The 15,554-nt window shown below is 43.6% G+C and overlaps 1 protein-coding gene across 2 annotated transcripts in view; it reads right to left on the reverse strand.

Annotated features, from left to right (window-relative positions):
• Positions 1-15,554, reverse strand: part of RBM19 (RNA binding motif protein 19) — a 285,015-nt gene that overhangs the window by 149,258 nt on the left and 120,203 nt on the right. For both annotated transcript variants that reach the window (XM_033955717.1, XM_033955718.1), the window contains exons 17-20: positions 10,106-10,236; positions 5,814-5,874; positions 2,548-2,627; positions 1,012-1,067 (exon numbers count right to left, since the gene is read on the reverse strand). In XM_033955717.1, the coding sequence (XP_033811608.1) occupies positions 1,012-1,067; positions 2,548-2,627; positions 5,814-5,874; positions 10,106-10,236 (328 nt within the window). The remainder of the gene's footprint in view (positions 1-1,011; positions 1,068-2,547; positions 2,628-5,813; positions 5,875-10,105; positions 10,237-15,554) is intronic.

The following is a 15,554-nucleotide window of genomic DNA, read 5'->3' on the forward strand; positions in this document are numbered from 1 at the left end:
ACAAAAAAAAAAAAAAAAAAATTTGACCACAACAGAATTTCAATATCTTCTATAATCTCTCTTCCTGGATCGGTTTTCAGCTAGGAAATTCACACATTTATTCTTTATCCTGTCAATACAGGAATTGTTTTACGATACTACGCGCAAATCCATCTTTTCAGTGACCTCCCCCTCTCTGCGGAATGCCCTTCCACTACACATTCGATTAGAGAACTTACTCGGAAAATATAAAACCAAACTTAAAACTTTCCGCTTTAAAGATGCTTTTACTCTTGAGCATCAGCCTCTGCCTCTTAATTCCCTGATTCATGTGTAGCTTTGAAACATCTAAAACTTCTTTTGAAATGATTCCCCCCCCTAATGTCTTTACCGCTGCTCACTTGCCATCCTTTTTTATTAATTTTACTTCAATGTATTTCAAACAACCTCTCCCTCCCCTACTTTCCTTTCGTTTAATGTATGTTAATCTGAATTTGTCCAGTATTTTTAATATTTGATAAATTATTGTTTCCTATAATCTTTTAAAATGTACACCGTCTAGACATGTATTTTGATAGACAGTATATCAAAAATAAAGAAACTTGAAAGACCTTTCCCAAACCATTTCACTCTTCTATTTTCAGGATCTCCAGAATCTGTTGTGTACCTGCCAAGGCAGCAATGAACCTCACCCTCTATATGGAAAAAACCAGAGAGTTAAGGACATAAGAATTGCTGCTGCTGGGTCAGACCAGTGGTCCATCGCGCCCAACAGTCCGCTCACGCGGCGGCCCTCTGGTCAAAGACCAGCGACCCAACTGAGACCAGCCTCACCTGCTGTGGACTTGGGCTTTATTATTATAGCCAAGTTATCAGATGAGCAAGGAAAAAGCAAAATGAAGGGCTCCTTTTATTAACCTGCTTTAACGCACGCATTGAGCTGGCGTTAGTTCCAGAAGGGTAGCGCGGGGTAATTTCCTGGGTGCGCTAAAAACGCTAAAAGGAGCCCTAAGAGAAAAGTGAGCAACTCACCTGGCAGCCCTTTCCGACAGTTTCAGTTCCAGCTGATGCTCGTCTACCATGCAATGCTGAAAAGCAAATCACATTCCATAAATCTTTAAAAACCAACACTGACATTCCTAGAAAATGCAAAATTAATACAGATGGGAGTTAGGAAGCATGCTTCTCCCATTTTAGCCCAATTACATTGGCTTCCTTTTAACAAAGCTCATTTTAAAGCTCAGACCCTCCCTTTTAAAGTATTTATATGATTTTGGCCCGTGATATCTGTTGGACAAAAGTTTAAGTTGCTATTTCCCAGAAAAGAATTTACATTCAGATGGTGAGAGCTTTTTTTTTTTCCATTACTCTTTATTTTAGTGAATTTTAAATTTATCATCACATATTGCTAGTCATTTAAGAAAATAAAAAAAATGTACAGCCAGAAATGCAATACAACAAAGGTAAGAACATCCAAGTATACTTTTTCCACAAAGAGCTCGCATCTCAGGCCTCAGAATACTTCTGCAAAATGGTCCGATGCATGTACAAACCCCAATTTTACAGATGCCTATTTCTGCACCGTTTTACATACAAAAAGTTTATAAAATCACAAGATTAGTGCTTCAAATGCACAAGCAGACTTTTGTAAAATGATGCACCTTGTTAATCTTTACACAGGCTGAGTGGAGATGTTCCTGAGGCTTGCAAACACACATACACGGACTTCTAAAACTACATACACAAGCATGCAAATAAAACGAAAAAGAAACAATCTGTGCATGATGAAGAGTAGCTGTAAATATAGGTGAATATATTTCCAGGGATAATTTTCAAAGTTACACACATAACTTGTGTTCAACCAACTCACTGAAGCCACAGGGGGAGATCAATAAGTGGCAACTCTAATATTTATCATGAAACATCCAACTTTTATAGCGATAGCAGGAGGACGTTATAAATATCCTACTTTTGTTGAAAAAAATATGTGCGCCTTTTTCAAGAGCAGAGTTATAAAATTATTTCCAAAACGGGGGGGGGGGGGGGGGGGGGGGGGGGGAGACGCTTAAGAGAGGTAATTTGTGGCGGCTGCTGCTCCTACAAGTTTAGCAGACTTGCATGGTTAAGTAATTGAAAAAGAACTGTATTACAGCAAGGACAGTGCTTCCCTGCAAATTCGCAGTCCTTGATTCGCAGTCCCGGTCATTCGCGGTATTTTCCGACCGCGAATGACTGGGCAGGAGAGGGCAGCCGGCGAGTGAAGGAAATTACTCGCGGTCTGTTCCGACTGCCTCTTCCTGTACTAAAATCGGGCCTCACCAATCAGGAGCTGTGTGTCAAAGCAGTTCCTGATTGGTGAGGCCTGACTTTAGTACAGGAAGAGACGGTCGGAGCAGACCACAAGTGATTCCCTTCACTTGCTGGTTCTCCGGCTGCCCTCTCCTGTCTCCCCTGCTGAAAACCGTATTCGTGGGGGTTCCTGAAACGGAACCCCCATGAATATCGGGGGAGTACTGTATTTCCGTTTTAGGACAAAGGTGGTGTCGCATTCTTCTTAGGCAATTTTACCTGAAGCTGCCGGAGAGCTTTCTGTGCATGCTCTGGCTTCTTATACTCCACAAACCCAAAGCCCATGGACAGGAGCGCTCCTGAACAGGGAAAAGGAAAGAGAACAATAATCCACAAATGCAGAAGCAGCAGGTGAAAAACAGGCAGGACGGATTAAATGCTGAAGATCTTCAAAGAGTCACTGAGAAGAAAAGCTCACTTTATATTCCTGGTGGAATTCTGCGTACAAAATTAGCAAAGTCTGCAAGTTGATTGGTCAAAATTTTTTGGCTAATTCCATTTCAAACATTTAAAATAAAATGTTTTTCTTCTACCTTTGTTGTGTGGATGCTTTCTTTTTCTATCATGTTGGTTCCAGTTTCTCTTTTCTGCTTTCCTATCATCTGCTAATTCTCCTTCAAGCGGCTGCTTTTCTCCTCTCCCCTGTCCATTCCCTTACTAAATTGATCATTCCTTTTTAACTCCATTCTGCCTCTTTCTTACCCTTCTCCTCTTTCACTTTTCAGCTACCTTTCAAGTTTTGGGCTTCTCTCCCATTTCCCATCTCATTTCTTCCACAGCCCTCCTTTCCCTTTCATCTTCAATGTACCCCCATTACCATATTTCTACCCTCAGTAATATCTATCCTCCATCAGGGTTCTACTATTCTCAGCGTCTTTCTTCCTCCACTCTTATAGACCAGCATCTGCTCCCTCTTCCTTCGCTCCCCACCCTCATAGCCTGAAATTTCCCTCTCTTACCTCCTGCACTCTCCCACATGGTCCAGCATTTCTCCCACTCTCTTCCCTCACCCCCATTGCCAGACATTTCTCCATCATGCCAATCTGCTCCTGGATCCAACATCTCCCTTCTTCTCCCCCTCCTGTGTATCTCCCTCTCTCTCATCCACCCCCCCCATATCCAACACTTCTCTCTCTCCCTCCCTTGTGTCCTGGGTCAAACCTCTCTATCCCCTCCATGCACCATCTCTCCCTTCCTCCCCTCCATTATCATGGGCAATTTCATCCTCTCTCCTCACCATGCATGTCTCCCTCCCTTCCCCCTGTGCCACCAACTTTCCTTCCTCTCACCCCTCCCCTCCCCAGCATCTTTCCTTCCTCCTCTCTCCTGTACTCTAAGGCTTGCTTCTTTGGGTCACAGTATTGGCAGCAATTCTGAAATGCTGCCTGCCGCAGAGACTTCCAGGTTAGCGGCAAGCAGCATATGGGAATTGGTGCTGATACCGTGGCCCACAGAAGCTGACATCATTGAGATTCTCTGCGGGAAAAGGAAATTCTGTGCAACTGTGCAATTCTGCGGAAATTCTGCATTGCGCAGTCAAGCAGAATTCTATCAGGAACAACTTCAGCCTGTTAACTTATCTGGATACTCAGCCACAGCTAACAGATTTGAATTAGAGCTGTGCTTAAGGAGAAAAATTCAGCCACTTAAACCCCCAGTCCTTTTATTTTGCAGCTACACATGTTCTCACAGCAATTATTCTGGCAGACTTTAGCCAGAAGGGAAGGGGGATTTAAAAAAAAAAAAAAAAAATCTTATTTATGTACCGGTAAGTTTCAAAATTTCAAACAAGCAATGCAAAGTGGAAGGGAATTTGTAACCCATTAGACTGCTTCGCGGCCTTCCCCACCGGGGCCTTCCCTCTGCTGCATCACTGATGATGTCATCAGTGATGTTGGTGGTGCTCCGGTACACAAAGGGATGGGAGGGATTGGTATAACACGGCAAGTGTCAAGGGTAGAAACCATGTTTCTCCGAAAATAAGCCCTAGTGCATATTTTGGAGCACAAATTATTATAAGACCCTGTCTTATTTTCGGGGAAACATGGTAGCATGGTTTTAAAAGATCATTTGTGTCTACCAAGAGAGACCCTGCCACTTACAAAGAAAAAGACACAGGGACTCTAGGCCGGGGAGTAGAGTTTCATGATTGGTAGGGAAATAAGATTCTTTTGTAACTGTACTTTCTCACTTTATGGAAACTTCGTACAATTAAACATTACTTTGATTTCTTTTCCTTTTGACTGCTGGTTCAATCCCTGTTTTTAAGTACCTTAGATTACTGCAATATTATATACTTGGGATCTCTCAAGAAAACCATCAAACGACTGAGAATCGTCCTAAATGCTGCAGTCCGTCTCATTTATCGCCTCAAGAAATCAGACCATGTAAGCCCATATTACAAAAAACTACACTGGCTGCCTGTGGAAGCAAGGGTCTTTTTTAAGTTTGCTTGCCTTTGCTTCAAAACCATGACAGGTTCATCCCCATCCTATCTGTCTCACCAATTCGAATTCCCAGGCACAACTAATACACGCAGTACCTACTTGTTCGCTTTTCCATCCCTAAAGGGCTGCACCTACAAGAGATACCTTGATAGAACACTATCATTCCAAGAAGCAAATGGAACAAATGTTTAACCAACTTCATCTCAAATGCACTTTCGTGCCAAACGTTTAGGAAGTCAATTAAAACTTATCTCTTTGACAAATTTGTCTGATCCCACTTCAACCTGATGTACTTCCAAAACACTTCCAGATAAACCTGACTAAGCTTAACATGCCAATGTAATTTTGAAAGTTCTCTGTAATGTCGCTGTTTGTAGACAGTCTCTTCCCTTGTAAACCACTTAGAACTGTTTGTGGTATAGTGGTATATAAAAATAAAGCTATTATTATTACTAGTCTTTAAGACCGTTACATTAACGGGTGCTAGAACAGATGTGTGTCTTTCTTTATTTCTTTCTCTCTCTCTCCTTGGCCGCTGTCTGTCTCTGTCTTTTTTTTTCTTTGTTTCTCTCTCCTTGGATGCTGGTTGTCTGTCTTTTTTTTTTCTTTGTTTCTCTCTCCTTGGACGCTGGCTGTCTGTCTATCTGTCTTCCTTTCAGTCTGTTTCTCTGGCCCCCTGTCTGTTTGTCATTCCCCTTTCCCTCTCCCCCTGGCCTCCTGTTGTGCCATGCCTGCCTGCTCCGTGGCCCCCTTCTTCCCCCCCCCCCCCCAGAGCAAAGCATGATTTCTGTCTGGCCCCAGCACACCCATCCCCCCAAAGCAGCCCCCTTTACCTCTCCCTCTGTTGTGCCATGCCTGCCTGTTCCGTTGAAAACAACCCCTGCCCCTTTGCACCACTGCTAAAAGTGAGCAAGATTTAAGTTACATTTATTATGAGCAATTTTCCAGACACTGTTTCATGCGAGCAAATATATTTATCTGTGTAAAAGCTTTTAAAGATGTCTTTTGTAAAGGCCACGTCACACCCCAAAATCCTACCTGATTTGTCCTTCTTCTTGGAAATGCTGCAGCTCTTCACAGCTCCAACTTTAGAGAAAACCTGAAATAAAGATTTTTTAAAAAAAATTTAAATTCCACTTCTTTTCTTCAAGAATGTGAGCAACCCTTTTTACAAACAATTCTAGGCCCCTTCACCTTTTTTTCTTGCATCGTAAGTGCTCTCATAATTTCAGCTCTTCCTCAAACCCAAGAAGTGAAGTGGAGTACTTTCAAAATAAAAAAAACTAATTAATTTAACTCCAAGACACCTCCACTCCATACAGTTATGCATAAGCGTGCCGCTACTTGTATCACTCTTAAGCTGCTCAGAGGTGTTTCATATCCATTCCTTCGCTTAAGAATCGCAAAGCAAGCTTAAAAGTTGTGGGAGACTAAGAGAACTATTAAAGCGCCAAAAATAACTTTCTAAACACAAACTTTTGAGAATGTATATGGTTAAAAAGTAGTTCATGAGTATTTATTGTGAAGGAATTGAAAAGCTAGCTCTGTACAAACGGCGGCAAGTCAAATGCGCACAAGACAAAAGCGCGCAGACAATTGCACGCAGACAAGTTAGAGCAAGACAATTGAGCGCAAGACAACTTAGCTCAAGACAATTGCGTGCAGCGAACTACAAAACATGTGCAGGAAATGCTAACAACACAATCACTCACAAGACGTTCACGTAAGGATATAAGGTACATCACTGTCATACGTGACTGTGTTTTGCAAGTGCATTTTTAATTACTATTTTTTTACCTAGCCTCTTCTGTTGCGTATTATTATTTTGTGATATAAAGTCCTGCGTGCTATTGTCTTTGTGCTCAGTTGTCTTCACGCTCAGTTGTCTTGTGCTTAGATGTCTTGCGCTCAGATGTCTTCACGCTCAGTTGTCTTGTGCTTAGATGTCTTGCGCTCAGTGGTCTTCACAGTTGTCCGCGCTTTTGTCTTCATCGCGTTTGACTATGAACCGTACAAACACAGTAAAAGCATTCTTCAAAAATTCCTTTCTGTACATAGATGGATAGAGGCCGGGGGAAAGGGCTTTCTGAAAACGGTCAGCCCTCTTTGCCGACAGCAGCATGCATGGCATTTCACCAACACACACTTTTTTGCCGGCAGGGCAGCCAGGCATACAATCGGTTTTCGGAGGTAGGGGGTGGCGCCGTGGTTAAAGCGACAACTTCAGCACCCTGGGTTGTAGGACGAAACCCACGCTGCTCCAAGTCACTTAATCCCCCCATTGCCCCAGGTACATTAGATGGATTGTGAGCCCACCAAGACAGACAGGAAACATGCTTCAGTACCTGAACAAATTCATGTAAACCGTTCTGAGCTCTCCTGGGAGAACAGTGTAGAAAACAGAATAAGTAAATAGTGTGCAAAGTTTCAGCCTCTGTTAACCAGAGCTGCTATTGTGACATCATCATGCCTCCTTCCACCAATAAGAGCCAACCTCCTCAGTGATGTCACAATGGCTTGATTGTCCTAGACTTAACTCACTTTTACTACACTTTGATTTCTAGAGTGGGGCAGTGGTTAAAGCTACAGCCTCAGCACCCTGAAGTTGTGGGTTCAAACCCACGCTGCTTCTTGTGACCCTGGGCAAGTCACTTAATCCCCCCCATTGCCCCTGGTGAACACACCGGGACAGACGGGGAAAATGCTTGACCACCCGAATAAATTCATGTAAACCATTCTGAGCTCCCCTGGGAGAACAGTATAGAAAACTGAAGAAATAAATAGTGTGACAAGTTTCAGCCTCTGATAACCAGAGTTGGTATTGTGATGTCATAATACCTCATTCCACCAATAAGGGCCAACCTCAGCAGTGATGTCACAATGACTTGATTGTTCTATACTTGGCTCACTTTTGCTACATTTTGATCTCTAGAGTGGGGCAGTGGTTAAAGCTGTAGCCTCAGTACCCTGCGGTTGTGGGTTCAAACCCACGCTGCTCCTTGTGACCCTGGGCAAGTCACTTAATCCCCCCATTGCCCCTGGTGAACACACCGGGACAGACGGGGAAAATGCTTGAGCACCCGAATAAATTCATGTAAACCGTTCTGAGCTCTCTGTAAGAACGGTATAGAAAATAAATAAACAAAGGACTCGAGGGGAACATCAGATACAAATCTTGCTGGGCGCTTTTTCAGAGGCAATTTTCAAAGGGAAAGCATGCACATAGGTGACGTTGCATGAAAAACAGTTTGAGAAATGACTTGCTGATGACTAGTATCAGCATTCACATAGCGGCTTCCTGTTCTGGCCTTCAAGCACGCTGAAACCTGCCTCACTGATTCACCCTTCACAACGCTGCTGTGTTCTTCTGCACAACAAAAGCCCTTTCCTGTTCTCACATGAAACAGAAAATACCCAGATCCGAAGACGTGGTGGGAGAAGCCTCACCACTTCCTAAAGGAATACGTCGGGTGGGAGGAGACGGAAGCTGGCTGGTAGGGAGTCGATGCTGGGGCTGGGGAGCAGGGAACGGACGGGGGTTGATGGTAAATGTCATGCTGAGATGAGGGGGGTTGGTACTGGAAGTGAGGGAGGGCTGGGGAGGGTCAGAGAAAGGGGCTAATGTTCAGGGGTGACCAGGAAAAGGAGGAGGAGAAGATGGAGAGGGCAGGGCACATGGACGGGTGCTGAGGAAAGAGAAGGAGATATTGCGGACACGAGGATGGAGGACAGGGGTGTCAAAGTCCCTCCTCGAGGGCCGCAATCCAGTCGGGTTTTCAGGATTTCCCCAGGATTTGCATGCGCTGCTTTCATTGTATGCTAATAGATCTCATGCATATTCATTGGGGGAATCCTGAAAACCCGACTGGATTGCAGCCCTCCAGGACGGACTTTGACACCCCTGATGTAGGAGAACAGGGACTCTTGGGCTATAAGTGGACCCAGAAGAAGACAAGACTAGGATTGAAATGGGGAGTCAGGCAAATTAAATCCGGCCCTCCCAAGCCCTATCTCCAAACTGACCTCACCAATTGCATCTTTACATTTACATTTGGTCATTTTAGCATTGCTGTGCTGTTACCAAGATGTAAGTCATGTCAAGCTGGACCTGTCTGTACACCACCTTGGGTGAATCACCTTATAAATGCTGCTAATAAAACCTAGTAACTAAAATAAAATAAATATATAGAAAAGCTGGCCCTACATCTGCTCATCTGGGGAGAAGAAGTTCCCCCCCCGACCCCCCGTCCATCTCTGGGCATGAAAGACAGTGTTATAGTTTGCCGTCCTAGCAAATACATTCACTGCCCAGAGATCTAAGTATGTACGGCATATTTTGGAAGAACGGCAGGAGAGGGGAGATATGATACAGACATTTAAATAACTCCATGACATAAATGCACAAGAGGCAAATCTCTTTCAACTGAAAGGAGGCTCTAGAATGATGAAGGGGAAAGAAAAACAGACTCAGGAGTAACTTAAGGAAATACTTTAAGGAAAGGGTGGTGAATGCATGAAACTGCCTGGCTTCCCAGTGGAGATAATGAAAACAAGGACTGTATCCGAGTTCAAGAAACACGTGACTAGCGCATGGAATCGGCAGACTCAACAGGCCATCTCTCTTGAGTTTGCTTGGACCCCCAATTCCTGCTCTTAGAGGACAGAATGCCCCCCCTTGCTTCCTCATAGCACAAACCTGAATTGCCCTGGCAGCTACTGCAGTAAAAGCAGAACCTGCATCTACACCCTTATGTCCAAGCAAGCAATGACACCCCACACCAGGTGTTTTGAACTTATGTCTGGTATAAACCGGTCACTCTTAGCGCCCAATTGGAGGGATCTGTCTCTCACATTTTGCAGTCAAACTGCTGGAGCTGCCGTTTCCAGTCCCCATTTTCCTCTAAAGGCAACAACAACATAAGCTTCTTCTTCTTGGAGGAAGGGGGGGGATGTAAAGGGAGACTGGACTCCTTCAGATACTCCTTAGGACTAGGACAGAAGACTCTAGAACCATCTGCCTGCTTGGGCTCAACAAGTAACCAGGTTTCCAACTGGGTCCAGGAGCCAGCCCAACCAGTAGAAGATGAACAATTCATGGTAGATTCCTCCACCATCTTCTAAAGTCAGAATCTACAGAGGAGAATGTGGTGCTATGGTGAAGCTTTTAGTCTCCGTCTCCATCTGATCGTAGAGCACAACCCACTGATTCTGGACTACTCTGGTGAGTTCACCTAATTACACAAACTTGCCCTGGCCAACAGAAACCTCACCCATCCCCAAATAACAGTCAAACCATTACATATGTCCTTCAATGACACCAGCTTACTTACTGCCTGCAGTGCCTCCTCTGTAGTAGTGAACTTGAGGTTTTTGATGAAGAGAGTGCAACCAGGAATACTGTCTTCCTCTTCCTCGTCCACAATGACCTCATTATTGTCCTTCAGAGCTCCGGCCATTTTGCCTAGAAGAGAAGAGCAGAGGGATAAAAAGAATTTTCTCTATCACGAAGATCTTAAACTATCGTCTACTTAAGAGTGAAGAAGCTGGTGTCTCCCTGAAGTCTCTGTAGCTCACCACTATAATCAAGATGTTGGGACTTGAGGATCTTTAGGGACTCATTTTTAGACGCACAAACCTATGGTAGTTTGTGTGGCTAAGTGCTTTGAAAATGAGTCCCTTAAGGTCAGAGGAATTAGGCCCTCTGGGCCAGATTCTATAAACAGCTCCTCAGCACGCCCACAACGTAGGCACTGCTCAGCGTGGTTGTCAATCAACTGCTAGGCGTAGTTTATATAATACCGCCTAGTGGCATCTAGGCGTCCTGTATATTAGGCCAGGTTTTACCAGACCTAATTTACTGGCTCCTACATTGGACACCTAATCAACCACACCTATAATCTGCCCCTAACCATGCCTACTTTTCAGATAGGCGTTATTAGGCATCCTAAGAGTTCAGCGACTGGTAATTTAAAATTTTTTTTTTTTGGGGGGGGGATTGACTGAAAACCGGTGCAGTCAATTACCAAGCTGATTAAGTCAATTAAAAAACATCTGTACGCAGATCTCAAAGTTAGGCATAGCTAGGCAGCTGCAATTAAGGCGCCTAACGTAGGCATCCTTTATAAAAATCTGGCCCTCTGGGTCTAATGGAAGCTTCAGCTAAATCAGCCTTAAGGAGGTAATTTTACAGTCATAGAAACATAGAAATTGACGGCAGAAAAGGGCCATAGCCCATCGAGTCTGCCCACACCAATGACCCACTCCCTGACTTTTACTCCCCTGTAGATCCCACGTGAATATCCCATTTTCTCTTAAAATCTGACACGCTGTTGGCCTCAATCACCTGCTGAGGCAGCTCGTTCCAATGATCGACCACCCTTTCGGTGAAGAAGTACTTTCTAGCATCACCTTGAAATTTCCCGCCCCTGATTTTCAGCGAGTGTCCTCTGGTTACCGAGGGCCCTGTAAGACTGAAGATATCATCTTTCAACTCTATACGCCCCGTGATATACTTAAAGGTCTCAATCATGTCTCCCCTCTCTCTTCGCTCCTCCAGTGAGTACATCCGCAGTTTTTTTAGTCTTTCTTCATACGTGAGATCCCTGAGCCCCAAGACCATCCTGGTAGCCATTCGCTGAACCGACTCAATTCTCAACACATCTTTTCGGTAGTGTGGTCTCCAGAATTGAACACAATACTCGAGATGAGGTCTCACCATGGATCTGTACTGTGTCATTTCTATGTGTATAAGGAAGAGACCAGCGTATAAGTACATGCCACGACAGGTAGCCAGCAGGCATGCACACATAACATTATAGACCGCGTTACCAAAAAGTTCTATGCGGTTTACAAAAAATTATAAACATAATCGTCTATTTGAATGAGTCAGCTAGTCAGGTACTTGCAGAAAAGATAGGTTTTTAGCTGTTTTCTAAAATGTCTGTAAGAAACAGCTGTGAGCAACAGTGATCGAAATTCTTTTTCATGAGAAGCTGTCTGAGATGCTAAAGAGTGATTTAGGAATTTCTTGCTTTTACAACCTTTTACAGAAGGGAAATTGAACAGAGCATGAGGTTTTTTTTTACTGCATTTGTGTGTAATTATGGAAAAACTATTAGCCAGATAAGTAGGGGCTGCACCCTATAAAACCTTGTAACAAAAACAGTCTAACTTGAACAATATCCGAGCTGATCGTATTTCTTCAATCTGTAAATCAATCTAACTTCTTAGTAACTGATAAATAAGTAATATTGCAATAGTCAAGGAGACTGGACCAATAATTTAAAGGCTGAAAATTCAAAATAGGGTCTAATTGTTCGTAGTCTCCATAAAGTAAAATAACTTTTACGTACAACAGCATCTATCTGGGTGTTCATCGTAAGATGTTGATCCACTACGATTCCTAAAATTTTAATCGTTGGATGGATTGTATAAGATCTTGAAAGTAGATTGATGGAAAGTTCATGAAAAATTATATTGATGGGGAAGAGTTTGGGCAGAGCGTGAGCGGAGTTCACAAGCAGGCATGCAGATTATAACATACACTAGCCCCCTCTTTTAGAAAGGTGCGCTATGCTTTTTAGTGCGCGATAAATATTATCACAAGCTAAACACGCGCTGAACGCTAACGCGTGCATGTTATCCTACGCGTACAGCACGCGTTGATTTAGTGTGCGCTAAACCCACGCCAAAACGCTTAGCGTACCTTTGTAAAAGGAGCCCTATGTCTACACCTGCAGTTTAGGTGCAATTTCACCACTTTTGCTCGTATTCCTTACACCCCATCACAAACATTACGTTCTCTTGACTGCAACAAATTAGCTCACTATGAATCTACTCAATGCTTGTGCTTATTTTTTTATTTCTCCGTTTTATTGGAACAACCTCCCATCGAATATTCGTTCAGAACTTGCATTTCCAAGGTTTAGAGCAGAGGTGTCCAACCTGCAGCCCCATGAAGTATTTTGTGTGGCCCCGGTTGAGGGTGATGCCGTGTTTACCTCTGCTGCCCCCGGGTGTTTGCCATCTTGCCGGCTCTTTCCTCTGTCTTGCTGCAGCGTTTGTGCGGCCCCGGAAACATTTTTTCGGCCAGTGCGGCCCAGGGAAGCCAAAAGATTGGACACCCCTGGTTTAAATCATTATTAAAGGCATTTTATTTTCAAAAAGCCTTTACTATATCCATAGACAAATGACTATTGTCGGTTCCATCTTGTAGCAGCTGGAGGACTGCAACTGTAATTGCAAACGTAGTTATTTTAGATTATGAGTTATTGAGCTTTTTACCTTTTTTATTCTGGCATTCTTTTCTTTAAATTTGATTTATTTATAAGCCACTGGGTTGATGTGTAAGTGCTAGGGGTCATGCCTATGGGCTTCAAGAACATTCCATTCTCAGGGTACATGTCTTTTGGAAGATTCCCTCATTTCAACAAGTCAAATTAGAGCAACAATGTTTTATAGCTGACCCGTCTATGTGGAATGAATTGTCTTTAGAAATAAGACATATAAATCAGATGTGCTTTTACCTATTTCCTAAATGACAACAGTTTAACCAAGCTTTTTTATCTTAAGGTTATTAGCTGGGTATGCTTTAACAATAGAGGACAGGAATGTCTGATACTGTATATGTTTATTGTCTCCCAGTAGAGGTGGTGGAGATAGAGACATGTCTCAATTCAAGAAAGCGTGGGACATGCACATGGGATCTCTTAGAAAAAGGAAGAGATAATAGTTACTACGGATGGGCAGACTGGATGGGCCATTTGGCCTTTATCTGCCATCATGTTTCTATAACCATAAAGCTCTATGACTTCACAATGCAGGTGTTAAGAGCCTTAGCCTATAGGAAAAGGAGATGCAAATGTTAAGAACCTTAGCCAATAGGGAGAGGAGGAGATAGTGGATGCTGCGGATGGGCAGACTGGATGGGCCATTTGGCCTTTATCTGCCATCATGTTTCTAAATGTATTTTATTTTATGTACATATTCTTGTAACTCCATTAGATTCTTTTAAATAAGGCTAGAAATGTGATAAATAAATAAACATGCAGTTAACACAGGGTTTGCAGAATGCTCAGAGGGTTTGGCCAGCGGTGTTAATTTGCATGGTAAAGATGGCTACAAATTGTATTAAATTGTATGGCAATAAGATCAGTAAGTATTTCTCTGCAATGCAAAGATGGGAGCACTAGAATGAATGCACAGAAATAAATGATAGCCTGTAATGCCAAAACGGAGCAATGTAGAAGGCTTTGAGGAGAGATTTTTGTCAATTGCTCAGATTAATTACTAGCTTTGTCTTCTTTCACAAGCGGAAGGAGGATCCTGAAAGTTTTAAGGACAGAGCAAAACCAAAAGTAAAAGTACATATCTAATAGATATGATATGTACTTTTACTTTTGGTTTTGCTCTGTCCTTAAAACTTTAACCTGCACGGCTGTGCACTTTTTTGCAGAACCCAGTGCAGCAGTTTTTGGCGCTGTGCACCAAAAGCAGAACTTCCCCACTTCCTTCCCGCCACCACTACAGCTTTTCCAAATGAGCAGCAATAGTGACACTCTCAGACTCTGTGTGCTCATATGCCGGGCTCTGCCTGGAACCAGAAGAGGACGTCGAGACTGCATCCCTATGTGAGAGTGAGGGGGGCCATTTTGCCTCCTCTGCCACCACTGCTCGTTTGAAGAAGTAGTATCGGTGACCGGGAGGGAGGGGTGGATGGGAGGAAAGTAGGGAAGGCCTACTTTTGGTGTGTGGCAGTGGAAAAGAACAGACAGGAGGGATATGTGAGGGAAGGGCAGAGGAGGCGAGTGAAAGGCAGATGCTGGATGGAGAGAGTGGTGAGACACAATGACATATTGATGGAAAGGGAGAGAGGGGACGGATGCAGACATATTACGGGAGAGAGGTGGGAAGATGCTGTATGGAAGAGGGGAGAGAAAGAGGCAGAAGGTGATAAAAGGGGGGAAGTGAAAAGGAAGATGCTGGACTGAAAGAAGAGGGGGGAAGATGCTGTATAGAAGTGTGTGTGTGGGGGAGAGAGAGAGGTAGCTGGCACTGGATGGAAGGGGAGAGGAAGGGGGCAGATTCTGTATAGAAGTAGGAAGACAGATTTTAAATTGAACAGGGGAGAGAGAGGACAGATGTTGAGGGGTGGGTTACAAAAAGGAGGGAGATGATGGAACAGACGAAGTGAAAGAACAGATGCTGGATGGAAAGATGAGGAAGAGAGAAGGGGCAGATGTATAGAAGGGGAGAGATACAAAGAGGAGGGAAATATTGATGTAAGAGAGGGGAGATGATGGATGGAAAGGATAGGGGGGAATAAGCTATATAGAAGAAGGAAAAAAGAAGCCTAGATGAAGAGGAGAGAGACAGGAAGGAGATGATGGAAGGGGGAAGTGAAAGGGGAGAGAGGGGGCAGACTGTATGGAAGGGGGGAGAGACAGAGGGAGATAATGACAGAATGGGAGAGAAAGTGTGAAGATGATGAATGGAAAGGGAGAGAGAGGAGGTAGATGTTGGATGAGAGAGAAATGAGAAGATATTTGGGGGAAAAGAGATAAGGAAATAATGATGGAAGGGGAGATATAGGGGCAGACATTGTATAGAAGGGGGCAAGAAAGAGGGCAGAGTTAGTGAAAAACTGGGAATAAGGTGAAGTAAAATAGGAGAGCCAGGGTAAGGGAAAGAATGGAAAGTTGCAGCTAGACCATTAAAAAAAAAACCCTTGCAAGAAGACAGAGGAAAGCAGAAACCCGAGAAGTAAATGGCCATTAAACA

This window comes from Geotrypetes seraphini, chromosome 8, assembly GCF_902459505.1.
Source record: "Geotrypetes seraphini chromosome 8, aGeoSer1.1, whole genome shotgun sequence".
Taxonomy (NCBI): domain Eukaryota; kingdom Metazoa; phylum Chordata; class Amphibia; order Gymnophiona; family Dermophiidae; genus Geotrypetes; species Geotrypetes seraphini.